Source organism: Dasypus novemcinctus, chromosome 23, assembly GCF_030445035.2.
Source record: "Dasypus novemcinctus isolate mDasNov1 chromosome 23, mDasNov1.1.hap2, whole genome shotgun sequence".
Taxonomy (NCBI): domain Eukaryota; kingdom Metazoa; phylum Chordata; class Mammalia; order Cingulata; family Dasypodidae; genus Dasypus; species Dasypus novemcinctus.
The window spans coordinates 16,298,828-16,314,990 of record NC_080695.1 but is presented as its reverse complement, the minus strand read 5'-3'; the positions used below and the strand labels follow the sequence as shown (position 1 = coordinate 16,314,990).

Here is a 16,163-nt window from a genome sequence, read left to right as displayed (position 1 = left end):
AATTACGGTAAAAAGCCTGGCAGCCACACTGGGCAGGGCTGTGCCACCTGAGCTGCTTCGTAGTAAGCCCCCTCGCCAGCAGGTGCTGTCTCACAGCACTGCCGACAGCTATACCGGTGCGCCCCTCTCTGCCGTGCTTTAGCGTCTGCCCCCCATCCCCCACTGGGAGGTCGGCAACCCGAGTCGGGGGCTGGCCCGGGTTCTCGCAGCACAGTCTCCCCAGGGCCCCCCAGGGGCCTGCGCACAAGAGGAGGTCAACACGGGCTTGTCTGGCGGGTGCAGGGGGCTGGGCCTCGAAACAGCAGCAGCGTCCCAGCGGGGCCAGAGTCAAAAGCCCAGCTCACCTGGTGGCCTCGGGCAAGTCCCTCTGACTTCTGTGCACCCCGCCTGTAAGGTAAGGAGTCGACTGCGTGCACATTCCCTCACCACACCCCCCACTTGGCATGAATTCAAAGCATCCGGACGCCTCTGACCTCGTTTCATCCCCCGACATCTGACCATAGACGCAAGTGACGCCCCTGGAGCACCTGCACCTGCAGGCCAGGCGCTGGGGCACGGCAGGGGACAGTCCCCGCCCTGCGAGAGCTCCCGCGCTGGCAGGAGGGACGGGCAGCCCACTAGCAGACAACCGGCTGCTTCTCAGAGCGAGACGCGCTAAGAATAAAAGACAGCAAGGTACGGCACTGGAGAGCGGCGGGTGGGCGGGGAAGGGCCGTGTGAGCAGACGCCCGAATCAGGCCCGGGGACCCAGCCGTTGCAGCCTCCAGCAGAAGGTCAAGGCCCCGGGAGGGAAGAAGCCAGTACGCCGGAGGCACAGAGAGGCTCCGGGGTCAGGAAGGGGGCCTTGGCCAGCCCCAGGGACAGGCGTGGACTTTAAGTGGGATGGAAGCTCCTGGAAGGTTTGGAACAGGGGAGTGACAGGACCTGACTTAGGATCTGAAAAGGCGCCTCCGGCTGCTGTAGGGAGAAGGAACTGGAGGCCAGTGAGGTGTTGCCACAAATGTGCCACGCCTCTACTGCCCGAAAGCCGCACAACTGGCACCCGAGGCGAGAACGCACACGGTCCCCGGGCCCCCCGGGAACTGGCAGCCAGCAGCACCAGCCGTCCTCCCTCGCCCTGCCCGGCCCCAGCCCCGAGCCCACTGTCAGCACCAGGAGAGGCAGGGGAGTTGGGGAGGGTGGACCCCAGTTCGAGCCCCATCATGAGTTACTGGTGAGAAAGGCAAGCATTTCACCTCTCCTGCCTCGGCAAATAAGAAGAGCTCCACGGATGAACCGCCGGCAACCTTTCCCCCGATTCATCACAGAAAGCCACCGTGGCGTGACTTAACTGTTAAAGAAAACAAAGTAAAACAAAAAGAACCACGAATGATAGTAACCGTGATGATGAAGAAGATCAGAAATAGGGAGGTCATCTGGAAGGAGGGGAGTTGAGTTTTAAGCCACAAGTTTCTTGCGAGCTCAACGTGGAAGGCGAAGGAAAGGCTCCTGAGCGCGGGGTGTCGGCGCTCACCTTCTGTCCTCAGCTCCCAAGCCCGGCGGAGGGAGAGGCCAGCAAACCCCACCGGGAAGGCCGAGGGCTCCCGAGGCCGGGCCCCAGCGCTCGCCTACGCCAGCTCGCAGAGGGCGCGCGCGAAAAATAGCCATCATGTCAAAATCCGTCGGGCGAGGCCGGCGATCCGGAAGGCAGCTTGTGCCGCTTTGCCTGAAGGTGCGTCGCTGTGTTCAGAAAGTGCAAAGCCCTCGGCTGGTCACTTGAGCCCGCCCCCGGCCCCTGCCTGCCAGCCTTCTCAGGAGCGGGCCCGTCAGCTCATTTTCCAAAGCCCAAACACAATGCAGCAGGTGGGGTGCGCGCGCACCCCGTGGCTGACGGCGGTGGCCCCCCCAACACACCCATAATGGGTTTGTGGCTAAATCCAATTGGGTTGATATCTGTAGAGAAGGAAAAGAAGTCAGAAATTCACAGCGCTTCGTGTTTCTGCCCGAACTCCGAGGGCGAGATTCGGTCACGAAAGTCACGCTGGGTCTTGAAAAGAAGCCTCTCCTCGGAGGGAAGCTCTAGGCAACCCGGGTGGAGTCCGAGGATGCGAGGCCTGGCCGGCGGCCACCGCTCGGCCCGACGCAGAGCCCGAGTCCACCCTGCCGGGGCCACGCACACGGGGCTCCCTTCGCAGGGGCGGGGGGCCACGGCTCCCTGCCGGCAGGAAGGGCAGGGGGATTTGGAATCCAACTCCTGCCGAGCATTTGGAGGGAGGGGCAAGGAGGGCCCTGTGCCCCCTGCGGTCAAGGAAGGGGAGGGGGCTAAGACCTTTCCTTACAAACCCACCCGCCCTCCCTCTAGCGCCACGCTGAAGAGTAGCTCTTTCTATTAACACAGAAATCAGACAGTCCCCCAGCGGTCATCCTGCTTGCAGAATGAGCGCTATAAAGACACGTGTGCGAGGATTCAAAAAAGAGGTGTCACGATGCTCAGCGAAGCATAGTTTGTAATAGCAAAAACTAGGAAATCCCTTGAAGATCCAGCGATTGAGCGCAGGGGAAATAAACGGTCCTACAACGGAGTACTAGACAGCTGTTAAAAATGAGGTGGCTGCACTGGGGCTGAACTGTGAAACCTTCTGAGGGGAAAGCACGTGCAGAACAAAAGCGCATCAGCCGACCTTTGAAAGAGGTATCAGAGGAGAAAGTCTAGAATGAGGACGGCATTGGGGGAGGGCAGGCTCATTTTTTCTGTGGCGTTTGGATCATTGTTAGAATTAGGATATATCATTTTCATCACCGTAATGATAACAACAAAAGACAGAAGGCAAATCTAGAAAACCGAAAAACAGAACAAAAAAAGCCGTGGCCAGCGGTGGCCCGTGGCCCAGGACCAGCCTCTCGGCCGCGGGGGCAGCTCGTCCACCCATGCCGCAGGCAGCCTCTGGGCGTCCGCTCCACGGGGAGCCTGAAAGGGGGGTGCTGTGAGGGCGGCTGAGGCCCTGGCTCAGGTTCACTCTCCACCTCCTGCTAGAGGTGGGGGCAAATGCTCTCGTAGGGACGGGGAGTCTGAGGGGGGCGACCCCAGGCGGAGACCGGGAGGGGCCCTTGAGGCAGGGGCCCAGGGCTGGACGGGTGGGGAGGGGGCAGGAAGCGGGTCCCTGGGGCTGGAGCAGGGCCTGGAGGAGAGGAAGGGCGGGGAGGGGTGGGGTCTCGGCACCAGGAGCCTGGCAGCGCGGAGGTCCCTGTCTGGGGGCGCCGAGGCCCCCGGGGGTGAGAGCGGGCAGGGCTGGGCTGCCAGGGGGGCCACAGCCCAATCCCGGTCTGAGCCCCGGGGCTGGCCGCTTCGGCCGCAGCCCCTCCCCCCAGCCTCCCCCCCACCCCTCTCCCACGCCCCGTGCAGGGAGGTCCTCTGCTCGACCGCCATCCGCTGCCCTGCCAGGTCCTGTCCCTTTCATCTTTGCACCCGCACGTACATCCCCCGCCACACTCTGTACACAGATGGTGCTCAATAAATGCACGTCAACGTCTTGTTTCCAAGCGTCAACCCAGCCATTACCTCACGAGGTTGGCGCAGGGCCCGGGCCACCGGCAGCTCTGGTACACGCGCTGGACCACCGTCTCCGAGCCATTCTGCACCTGGCAGGACACCGTCCGTGTCACCGTGTGGTGGCACCAGTGCCTGTGGGGAGAAGAACAGTCACATCAGTTCCTGCCTGTTCCTGGAGGCACCCACTGCAGGTCAGAAGGCTGCGCCACAAACCTGGGGGCTCATTCTCTTGGGGAAGGGGTCCACTGAGACCCTCTGTCTGAGCTGAGGGAGGAAGGGTGGCCCACATGCCCCTGAGCCACCATGCTCTGGCATCATTTCTGTTCACCCATCAGTCCACCATCAAACACTCCCTACGAGATCAGTGACAAAGCTTCAACCTCTGCCACCAGGAAACGACAGACCCACGGGAGCACGGGGTGACAGGTACACCCCGTGACGAGCCCAGGGGCTATGGGAGCAGAGAGGGCACCCGACCCAGCAGGTCTGAAGAAAAGACAGCCAGCTGCGTGGTGGAAGATAAGAAGAGCTGGACGGGGGTGGGGGCCTGGACAGGGGGTGGCGTTAGCCGAAGAGAGAACCGGGGGAGAAAAGGCAAGTTGGGGAGAGCGCCCAGGATGCTGCCGGAGGAAGGGCGGGAGGCAGGAGAGGCACACGACCTGCCAGCCTAGGGGTGGGATTTCTCATGAAGTCAGCGGGAGCCACGGAAGGATTGTGAGCAGGGGAGCAACTCGGCTGGATCTGATTTTAGGAAAGTCCCTCTGGCTGCAGAGCGCAGGGCAGAATGGCTGGGAGAGACAAAGGCAGGAGGCCTGATAGGAAGCCGGAGTCCAGAAAAGAGGGGAGCAGCCCAAGCTGGGCAGCGCGGGGAGGCAGAGAAGGGACAGAGGCGAACCTTCCCTTCGCACCCCAATATCCTGCAGATTTAAGATCTAAAAATAAGTCCCTACCAGCATGGGCAAACAAGGAACAGCGGGCCAGGAGTTCTGAGGAATCCTTGAAAGACAGAAAGCAGGTGGGAGGGACGGGGAAGAGAGTCCAGGAGACGGGGAAGAGGTGAGAGCAGCCGTGCACAGGGGTGCCGGGGCGGGGGAGCGACCCTGAGCGGCGCGTCAGAGCGGGTGCACGGGGCACCCGGTCAAAGGGGCTGGACAGGTGGGCCCCGGCCCCCAGCCCCTGGCCCTGCAGTGTCAACAATTAGGCCCCAGGAAGCAGCAGATTTGGCCCAAGAGATAGGGCATCCGCCTACCACATGGGAGGTCCAGGGTTCAAACCCCGGGCCTCCTTGACCCGTGTGGCCCATGTGCAATGCTGATGCACGCAAGGAGTGCCGTGCCACGCGGGGGTGTCCCCCGCGCAGGGGAGCCCCACGTGCAAGGAGTGCACCCTGTAAGGAGAGCCACCCCATGCGAAAGGAAGTGCAGCCTGCCCAGGAATGGCGCCGCACACACGGAGAGCTGACACAACAAAATGACGCAACAAAAAGAGACGCAGATTCCCGGTGCCGCTGACAAGAATACAAAATGGACACAGAAGAACACACAGCAAATGGACATAAAAGAGCAGACAACGGGGGTGGGGGGGAGGGGAAAGAAATTAATAAATAATAAAAAAATAAAAAACAAAAACAAACAAACCAAAAAAAAACAATTAGGCCCCAAGCCAGGACTCAAGGAGAGTCTTGTCTTGCCCTCGCAGCAGCGTCGCCACGACGACCAAAGGGAGGGAGTCACCCAGGGTCCACGGGCAGATGGACAGACAGGCATGGTCTATCCACACATGACAGGAAATGATTCGCCTGTGGAAAGGAAGGAATTTCTGATGCAGGAGACGCCACGAGCGGCCCGTGACGGCATTCATTCTTCTTGGTGAAAGAAATCTCTAGAACAAGGCAATTCAGAGACACAGAAAGGAGCTGAGAGGTCACCAGGGGCTGGGCGGGGTGGGGGGGCGTCACTGCTGAATGGGGCGCACTTCCTGTTGGGACGATGAAAAGGTTCGGGTAACGGGTGGTGGTGATGGCAGCACAATGGCACATGCAGCCAATGCCACCGGATTGTACACTTAAAAAGAGGGAAAACGGCAAATTTGATGATTATATATGCAACACTATATATTTTACCATGACGCAATTTTTAAAAAGAAGGGTGAGGCATCGGATGCACCTGCCCAAAGTGGCAGGTTACCCGGGGCCCCTTCCCGCCCTCCGCTCGCCCCGCCCACCCTCCCAGAGGCAGAGCTGCAGGGGGCAGAATTCAGACAAGCCCCCAGGCGCCCCCTGGACCAGCCCGACCCACCTCGGCCTCACACCCCCCCCCTCCAGCCCCCTGTGCACGTCTCCCCAAAGAGCGCGCAGTGCGACGACTCCTTTGGGATGAACTGCTCTGAGCTGTGACCTGGAAAGCCTTTTCCAATGCCTGGACTGTGCATCTGCAGACATTTGCTCTTTCAACGGGCTGCCAGTGGCCTCCGCAAAGCAAGCCCTGCCCAGCACGATGGGGCGGGCAGGCAGGGGCGGGGAGGGGGCTCCACGCCCGCTCAGGTGGAATCCAAATCCCTGCTCGCTGCCCGTCACCCGGGTGCCGGGGGCCTCCGGGGTCCGGAGCTCCGCTCCCGTGTGGCCTCCCCCTGGGGGGCTCCCCGTCCTGGGGGCTACGGCCCATCTGCTGTTGCTGGGTGGCATCACACCACTGCCCACCCTGACTCCTGCCCACCCCTGGCCAGGGTGGGTGCAGAGTGGGGGGTGGACAGGCTTGGCAGATAAGGAAGCCGAGCCCCTGGAAAGTGACTGACCCAGGGGTACATCCAGGATGTGGGCATGGAAGGGCTGGGGCTCCGCGTGCCCCCACGGAGATGGCAAGGCCCTGGCGCCCCCTCGGACATGACCTCAGCCATGCGTCCTCCTCCTTCCTCCCTTCCCGTCCCCAGCTGAGCTCCCGGGGGCCCAGGAAGGTCAACTCCAGCCAAGGCTTGGGGACTCAGCTACCCCCCTCCAGGGTCCCCTTCCTTGTGAGAAGGAGGGGGACGAGCGGCCGGGGAAAGGCGACTTGACCCGCCTTGCGGGGCTGGGGGGCCTCGTCCCCCAGCAGCTTTCACCGAGCTAAGTGCTCGGCTTGGCCAGGCAGTACGGGGCATTTTTTAGGGACCTTTGGGAGAACAAGTGCTAAGAGGTTCAGGAAACGGTGTCCCGACGTAACAGAGGCGGCTTCAGGCCAGCCCCCGGCCCACGCCCACCTCGGAACACGACTTCGGCTGTCCCCCCCAGGCCTGGGACGGCCCCCCGGCGGAGGCCCTCGGTGGGTCCCGGAGCCCCAGGTCTGGCCCCGCCGAGCTTTGCTTCGGGACCCGGTCCCGAGCTGCCCTCCCTCCCCAGGGCCTGGCGGTGCCCCCGCTCTCGGGGAGCGCGGTCCGTCGCCTCTATTTCCCCAATCCCGAGCTCAACCCCACCTCCGTGTCCAGTTACCCCAACTCTTCCTCCTGAACCCCGCTGCGGTCTGACGTTGCCAGGGCCCACGGGGCATCTCAGGCCACGGTTGCGCTTTGTCCAGGCCCGAACCTGTCACTATCCAAGCCCAACTCCCTCCTGGATTGTGACGCTCCTCCCAGGGCAGCCGGTCTTGGCCAACGGTGGCCGCCCACGTGGGGCCACGCCGCCGGGAGACGGCCACGGGGCGGGTGTGGGGGGAGAGGCGGCAGCTGCCTTGGGAAACCGCGGAAGACCAAGAGCCGGCAGAGACAGGGCCCGCGTCTCAGGAGAGGCGGGATCTGAGAAGGATCGCCCCCACCGGGGCCGGGAGCCAAGTGAACGAGAGGAAGCGCGACCGCCCGGGGGGCAGCCTGGCGGGCCGGCCCAGACGGGGCAGCCAAGGTCAGCGCGAGCCATCGGCGTGTGCTGAGGCCTCCGGCAGGCACAGGCGCCTGGGGCGGCCTTGACAGCAGAGTGACCAGAAACAGGCCCCGCCAGCCCCCGTGCGGCCGCCAGAAGTGCGGTCAGGCCTCAGGCGCCCGGAGCCGCTCACCCGAGGTCACGCTCTTCCCGGGGTGGCCCGCCGGCCCAGGACAACGCTCGAGGGCCCTGACAGCTGCTGAGTTCCCAGTCGGGGGCGCCCACCAGGGCTGCTCGGAGGCGACGGCAAAGCGGTCCCCAGCGCACCTGAAACCTCATCACGACTCTGCTTCCTGGGGGCTCGACCCAGCGTCTGCCATGGGCCGATGAAAGGAAAAGAGCCGAGCTGAGATCTGACGCCCGGGAGGAGACGCCACGGCCGCCGTGCTTGAACGGGAGACGGCAGGGCGGGGAGAAGGGGGGTCGCTCTGCAGAGCCGCGAGCTGCCCTGAGAGGGGAAGGGCCGTCGCCCAAATGTGCCGGGGTCGGGGGCCGTTCTGCTCTCCAGGCCTCCTGGCCCAGATTCCTTTCCAGCCGGGGACGATGGCCGGGCCCGTGTCGTGACTCTCGGGCGTGGAGAACACACGCTGGGACCCTCGGTGGGGGCGGGCGGCTCTGGGGGGCCTGGCTCTCTGCCCGAGCTCCCCGCAGGGGCCTCCTAGGGAAGTGACGTGTAATAGAGACCCTCGAAATCCTGGGAACTTCCCAGAATAGGAGTGTCCTTGTTACCCGTGGGGGCCCCAGAACTTTCTCCATAGGTGACTCTAAGGCGGTCATCTTGGGGGAGGGGCTGGCCACGCGCGTGGTCTTAGGGACAGGCCACGGGAGGATCACCATGTGCTTAGGAGCTTGGCGCTCTGGGCCACGGAATATCAACCCGCCCTCCGGAGAAGGGGGCTGGGGTGGAATTCAACCCCGGGGTCCCGGGTCCCGTGAATCCAGCCTCTGTAACGAGACCCCAATAAAAACTCGGGACGCTGAGGCTCGGGCGAGCTTCCCTGTCGCTAACACACGTCGCCAGGAGGAGGGTGCGTGTCCTGACTCCACTTGGCGTTTGGGGAGACCCTCCCAGACCGCGCCCCCTACGTCTCTTCTTATTTGTATCCTTTTTGCTAGAATAAACAAACTGCGAGTGTGGCACGTTCCTGAGTTCTGCGAGTCATTCTAGTGACTGTCCAACCCAAGGGGGCAGTGGGAAGCCCCACATTTGCAGCCAGCTGCTCAGCCAGGGGCCCCCTGACCTTGGGGCTGGCGTCTGCAGTGCGCGCAGCCTTGCGGCAACGGGGCTCTGGACCTGGGAAGTCTGCACTGGCTCCGGGCGGTCAGTGTCAGCATCACATTTGCAGTTGGTGCCCGAAGTTATTGCAGGAACCTAGAGGGGCCTGGTGACACGCCCAGAGGGCCCAGAGGTGGTCAGGACACCAAGGCCCCTGGGAGACAGGGCCCCGCGCCAGCTAAGGAGGCGCCTGCTCCCAGGAGGAGCTGACCGAGGGTGCAGGGAGCTGCTGCCGTTTGGGGGTCCTGCTTGGGACAGGTGTGAGCAGAGGCAGGATGCCCGCTCAGCAGGGGTGGGGGGTCAAGGAGCCTGGAGACTCGCCTGGCTGCAAACAAGAAGGTGAAAACACGGGAGGTTTCTCTAACACGAAGGGAACCTGGTCGTGGTGGGGCACACAGAGGCAGACGGAGAACAGCCGGAGGGGCAGGTGCCCAGCCAGGACAAACGGACACGGTCCAAGAAGGCACCAGTGACCACAGCCCCATGGCCGCCCACCTGGGTGGTCTGTGTACCACGAGGGCCAATTTGGTCCAAATCCGACCTACTCCGTGTGCTGTCGCCAAGTCTCTCCCAACAAACCGTTTCTATGCCTGAAGACTCCTTCTCCATCCCCCCTTCGCCCAAACCACTGACCAGAGATACGGTTTTGTTTCTAGGATAACTGAGTGCGTGTACACTAAGGCGGGATCAGCTGTAGGACACAGAAAACAGGAGGAGTGCTTGGATAAGCGGATCGATTTTCCTGAGTTTTTCAAACAATAGTTTTTATTGGAACTGTCCGTTTTGATGCAACATCAGGAAGGAATTTAAGTAAGTTTGATTTTTTAGAGGGAAAGGATGCTTATCTGAAACCCACAGCAACCGACCAAATCTTTGTGTAAAAACGTGAGGGCGACGGCCTGGGCTCCGCGGCCAGGGTGAGGCCTGAAGGGTGAGTGAGGCCTGTGGGCCCACGTCTGCGGGGGGGGCAGCAGCACCGAGGGCAGGGGGGGCAGCGGCACCGAGGGCGTCCACGCTCTGGGGAGCACGGCCGGGCTGCACGCAGCGTCTCGGCTGCCGCCCACTTCGTTATCTTCTTGATCCTCTAACACCTCCCACGGCGGGGAACCCCAGAGGCCCAGCTACCCGACAGGAGGCGCCGCAGCAGCTTCCCAGCCCACCGGCCGGGGAGGGCTGGGGTGCCGCTGACAGAACGAACCTTCCCTTCTGACAGCGGCAGCAAGGGGAGACCGTGTTTTGGCCACTCGGACTGCGTGGTGTCGAGCATTTCCAGAGCAATCCACAGCCACTGCCACCCACAGAAGTGCCAGAGCTGACAAGTCGGGATGAGACGGGGCCAAACGCTTCCCGTGGGACCAGCGCCCCTGCAGCCTCCCAGGGAGGCACGGAGCCCGCTTCCAGAACCGGAGCCCTCGGCGCTCATAGCGCCACACGCCTGCGAGGCACTGAGCGTTTGCTCTAGGAACGGCACACCGTCTAGACCCCACCTGCACATCGCCTTCACCGCCCAGCGCGGACCACAGCGCACCCGGGCATCGAGCGACGGCTGCAGAAGCCGGAGCTTCCTGTGCGCCCAAGGTCAGGGCAGAACCCGGCATTTAGGATCCGCAGAGGTCCCTCTCCAGAGGACCACCTCTCCAGACCCCCCAGGTGACGCTGACGCCTGCCCAGGTGAAGAGGCTCCTTCACAGGCACTTCAGGGGTGTTGGGAAACAGAGCAGTAAAAAGAGGATCTAATCGTTATTGAGCAATTATTATGACATGTTATAAAAACCTGCAAGACAAGACAAACTACCACCCCTATTTTACAGATGAAGCAGCCAGACAGGCTAGAGGACTTGCCCCCAAAAGGAAAACGGGTTTAGTGATGCAGATTCACTCTGGAGGGAGCGTCTCACTTCCACGCAGACCCCATTCTGAGCAGCCCTATAGAGAAGACACACACACACACACACACACACACACACACACACAAACGGAGGGCGTCACCGGGTACAAAACAGGCTGCCTAGAACTGCCCTTCCCAGGGGCCCCGGGGCTCTGTGTCCTTTAGAAGGAACTGACCCAACTGGCCTGTCCCATCCCTGCAATATGGTGGACAACACTGTGTCCCCATCGGTCACGGCCGCCTCCTCCTTCCTTGGAGGAACCAAGTTTTCTTCCGATTCTGGACAGCAGTACATTCAAGAACGGTGGGCAAGGTCATAGGCGCACTGGTGGCCTCGGTTCTGTTATGTGAGGAGGAAGGGGAAGTCTGCTGAAGGGTTTCTAAAAAGCCATCCTCTGTCGGGGAGGAGGACACGAGAAGAGAAGCACTTTCTTCCTTCTGGGCATGGTTGAGTGAGAGCGTGATGCCGGGAGCCATGGCAGCTACCTTACAGCCATGAGGTAAACTAGGCTGGTAAAGGAGATCAAAAGGCAAGGTCCTTGAGCGTGTGATGCTATGAGATTAGCCAAAGCTGGAACCACCCACTTCTTCATATGTGAGCTAATGAACGGCCTTGTCTCTTAAGCCCCTGTCAGTGAAGGTTTATGACTCACATCTGAAAGCATCCTAACTAAAGCCACCTGTTATCAAATAGTAAAACAGGGGTATGAGAATGTGAGCCAAGGCCTACTTTGTGTCCTAGTTGTACCACTTACCACCTGTGAGGCTTTAGGCACCTTCAGAGCCTCAGTTTCCTCCTCCGCAAAATGGCAAGCCACCTTCCAAGGGCTTCCAGATGTTTCGAGAGTAATAACACTGACACAACTGTCCTGTGTGGACTGGAAGCCTCGAGGCAGATCAGGATACCACTGAACTGTGAGTGCTTGTACTTCATGATGGGAACAGACTCACAGTACTGACCTAGCTCACGCTCCTCTCTTCTGGAACGAAAGGAGGCCGTGCTCTTTGCTCACACCAGAGCTGCACTTTCCTCACTCAGCTACCTTCACGATCTCATAGATTGCACCCGGCTCGGTGGGAGTCAGCCTGCTCCAGCCCGCCCGGCCCCTTGCTTTGGGGATTTAGGCTCCTCGGGACGTGAAGAGTCTCGCTTCCATAAACGTCAGCCTAGCGCGAGCCCAGGGACTCCCCCCGCTGCCTGCCGGCGAAGGTACGGATGGCATGGCCCAAGGTGGCATGGCGCGCCCATTCCACAAAGGTTCACAGATCCCCTGCCGTAGGCAAGGCCCCAGGACAGCTGCGTGGCCCCTGGGGTCATGGAAAGGGCCTGGGTGGGTCAAAAGAGCCAGACTGGAGCCCTGAGTATGCTCTGTCTAGCTGAGTGGGCTGCACACACCTGAGCCTCGGGTGCCACATCCGTAAAATGGGAACAACAGTGCACAGCTCAGGAGCAAAGCATCAACGAGTGCATCAGCAGCTTGTCCCTCGTAAAAGGACATCGGGATACTTACTGTCCTGGTTATTCCTGCAACCAGCGATAGCAGGGGCTGCTGGGCAGGGAGGTGCAAACTCACTGGAACATTCCCCCGAGGACAGGGGAGGAGGGAAGGGACACATCCAAAGGCCACCAGCACCCCTAAGTGCCCCCTGCCACACCCGTGCTCAGACAGTCTCCATCTTCCCAAAACTAGGACACTGCACAGGGTCACTGCTTCTCAAAAACGCCGCCCCAGGACGAGGCTAGAAGCTTTGCGCTGGAGGGGGTTCTTGGAAAGACCCTCTTGCCCCCTTTTCACAGGGGAGAAACCAAGGCCCAGAGAAGGGAGGGGCAGGCTGGGGGCAGAGTACCCCCGAGCCAGAACTCCTGTTTTTAATCTCCGTCCTGCTTCCTGGACGCAGCAGGAGGCCCGGCTGATAAGAATCTGAGGAATGTCACCGGGGAGAGCCGCTGGCTGTGGAATGTGGCACTTGACACCCAGGCAGGGGCATCACAGCCACAGCCAGGGGAGCCCCTCCGTGGACAGATACCTGTAGCGTCTGGGTTCTTTTCCAGAAAGAATGGGGCTCTAGGTCTGCACATGGGGTCCAGCAGGGGCCAGTGGCATCCCCCACCACCACCACCTCGGCTGTCTTTGAGGTCTCTAAGGAACCCCGTGGTCCCTCTGCAAAGAGCAGGCAGGGGGCAGGCCCTGCGGGATGCGAGGCAACACCGCGTCCAGGGGGGAGATGGCCATTCCGAAAGCTTGCTGCCCGCAGAGCTGCTTGCTCCTTCCGGGTCACTGCTTCCTTTCCGGCCTGCCATTCCTTCCTGCCTCCTAGAGGAGTGGGAGAGCTTTAATCGTTTGCAGAGCGTTCAGTACCCAGCAGGTAGGGGACACGTGAGCTAAACGCCGCCGGATGCCGCGGCTCTCCCGTCCAGAGCGCCTCTCCCACTAGGGCAGCCGGAGCCCGGGCGGGGGTCCAGCTGGGGAACGCTGTGTGACCTTGCACGGGTTCCTTGCCGGGTCCAGGCAGCAGATGAAGCAGGACAGGCAGCATTAGGGCTGGGAGGGGCTCCCAGGGCCCTCACGCTCCCATGGGCCCAAGATCCAGAGCAGGCTGCGTCGCTCCCTGAGGCCAGCGCAGCCGAGCAAACGGCCTCTTCTTGCTCTCCAGGCCACAGCAACGGGCCCCTCCTGCTCAGGGAAGGCTGAGCCCCACGGCCTCTCCAGGCAGGTAGTTGTGCAAACACCTGGTGTGACGGTGCCATCCGTGGTCTGCGAAGTCAGCCCCAAGCCAGGGACTTGGGGAGGACTTCCAGCAGACAGAGCCACGGGGATGGGGCCTGTCACATGCAGGTGTGCCCTGCTGTGCGCTGGCTGGAAGTGCCACCTGCCCTGTCCAGCTGCCGGCTTTCGAGAGGGCAGACGCCTTGAGTTCCCGTCCCCCCGGGCCCGGCCAGGGTTTAGCGCAGGACGACATCAGTCAACGTCGATGGAGAAGGAAGGGGACCGAGCTCTGGGTCCCAGCCACCAGCCCCCGAGGGTCTCCGTAACCAGTTATTAACCTGTCCTTTTCTATCATGAATCGCCTCATTTCTTTGGAGATGATGGTCCCCTGAGCCCCGTTGTGTTGCGTCTTTTGTGATTTTCTTTTCACCTCTGTGTTCATACAGGTTCCTGCACCAACCCGTGCCGGGCTGTGGCCCTCTCCCCCTCTCTGGGCTGTGGCCCCCTCCCCCTCTCTGGGCTGTGGCCCCCTCTCCGGTCATCTCAGCCAAGAACGCCCCCTTCCCAGCCCACCCTGTCTCATCTGCCGCGTCCAGCTGAAGGGGACCCCTCTCTCTCCAGTCTTCGCTGTCCCCTAAAGACAAGCTTGAGCCCCTCCTTTCGGGGCTCCGGGAACTTGGGGGCTCACACAACCTTTCTGAGGTCCCTGAAAGCAAAAGCTTTCTCCACTTGTATCTCTGTGCCTGGCATTGAGCGGGTGATAAATAAATGTTTTTCAGTGAATGAACGAAGTGAGTTCAGGGGAAGAAATAAATGAACAGAAACTACTGCATTGGAAGGAATGACTTGAAGACTCTTAAGTTTGAATGTTAGCCTCTTTTCACTGTCAGATGACTTCCCACGGGAAGGCATCTTTAAAACTAGAGTGAAATCCCATTAGAAATAGAATTCTTCCTACAAGTATTTTCTTTCCCCACATTTAGGGACTATATATAATACACAAGAGAAAAACAGAGCTGCAAAGCACAATACACCCCTGGGTTTGAGAAAGAACTGGGGCTGGGGCTGGCGAGGTGTGCAGGGAAGGGTTGACCTCTACCTGGCCACACCTGGCCGCACCTGGCCATGCGGTCACCCAGCCAGCACGCTTAGGCAGCTGGGCACAGGGGACAGGTATCAGACGTGGACCGGAGGGCTCCTCCTCTCCCTCCTCACTCCACTTTCCTGACCTGGGAGACAGCCAGCTGAGTAACCTGGGACAAGTTAGTTAACCTCTCTGTGCCTCATTTTCCTGCATCCAAAATTAGGTTGACAGCAGTATCTCAACGGGTTCTGGTGAAGATTAAATGATTAAATCCTGAAAAGCACTAGAACAGCACCTGGCACTTGATAAATTCTCAAGAAATGGTGGTGAATTGTATTATCATTAATTTTTTTTTTAAGATTTATTTTTTATTTCTCTCCCCTCCCCCTTGTCTGTTGTCTGCTCTCTGTGTCCATTTGCCGTGTGTTCTTCTGTGTCCGCTTGCATTCTTGTCAGTGGCACCAGGAATCTGTGTCTCTTTTTGTTACGTCATCTTGCCGCGTCAGTGTGTGTGTGGCGCCACTCCTGGGAGGTCTGTGCTTTTTCGCATGGGGCAGCTCTCCTTACGGGGCGCACTCCTTGCATGTGGGGCTCCCCTACATGGGGGATACCCTTGCGTGGCACGGCACTCCTTGCGCACATCAGCACTGCGCATGGGCCAGCTCCACACGGGTCAGGAGGCCCTGGGTTTGAATCCTGGACCTCCCATGTGGTAGACAGATGCTCTATCAGTTGAGCCAATTCTGCTTCCCTGTTATCACTAATTTATCTGCCTCCCAGGATTGCAGTTGGGAATTGGATGGGATGACTCATCTGATCGTCCATTGGATTCTGGAACTCTCCACCCCCACTGTCATTTCTAGTCTAAAAGAACAATTCTGACCCCTGGCCCTGCCCACACCCCAGGGGGCACGCTCCACTCTGCCGGCCCCTGCCCACCCCTGGGGGTGCATCTCCCCCACCAGCTTCCCCAGGACTGAAGCGGCCCTTTCCCCCATATCAGCTGGAGCCAGGCAATTAAGTCTAATCAGACTGCCACCCAGTTATGATCTAATGAAGAAGGGCCACACCCCTCTCCTGCTGGAGTTCCCCGAGAACTCTGCCCGATACTTTGGGGCTCCTCGTGGGTGCTCGGTGGCAAGCAGCTGTCTCTACCGTTAATCGTGGCTGTAGTTGCGGGGTAGGTGGCAGGAGCTCGGACCCAAGCGGGAGCTCCCTGGAGGTGGCTCGGGCCCTGCAGAACCTCCGACTTTGACAGGGCGGCGGACAGTCACGTTTCCCTCCACCAGTGCCAGCCGACGCGTGGATGTGGCCGCTTCAGCTCCAACAAAAGGTAGGTCTGGATTGCTGAGAAAGCTCAGGAGTCGATTTCCGCCCTCCGGGGGAAAATCCCTGGGCTCTGACCCTCAGGAGCTTGGGGTCTCCCCTGGCTCTGCCCTGAACCCCTGTGTGACCTTGGGGACGTCACCGCTACTCGCTGGGCATGGATTTCCTCATTTGAAAATGGCAGGTTTGTGCTCACACTCTCCAGCTCATCTTTAGCAAGTGACTGTAAAACAGGAGAGGCAGGAAACAGCCCTCGTGTCCATCACGAGGAGACAGAGTGACTGAAGTACCAAACTCACCCGGTGGAATGCTACATGGCAACGAAAAAGAACAAAAGTCCAGAGACCTGGACAACACTGGCACACGTCACAGACGTCATGCTGAGCGAAAGGAGCTGGACACAGCCAGGCCCACGCTGTACGGTTCTATCTAAACGAAGTTCAAGGATGGGCGCAGTTCCTCCACG

General features: G+C 60.5%; 1 protein-coding gene across 2 annotated transcripts in view; it reads right to left on the bottom strand.

The window, feature by feature from the left end:
- COL26A1 (collagen type XXVI alpha 1 chain) overlaps positions 1-16,163 on the bottom strand; it is a 184,817-nt gene that overhangs the window by 142,836 nt on the left and 25,818 nt on the right. For both annotated transcript variants that reach the window (XM_058285902.1, XM_058285903.1), the window contains exon 2: positions 3,539-3,661. In XM_058285902.1, the coding sequence (XP_058141885.1) occupies positions 3,539-3,661 (123 nt within the window). The remainder of the gene's footprint in view (positions 1-3,538; positions 3,662-16,163) is intronic.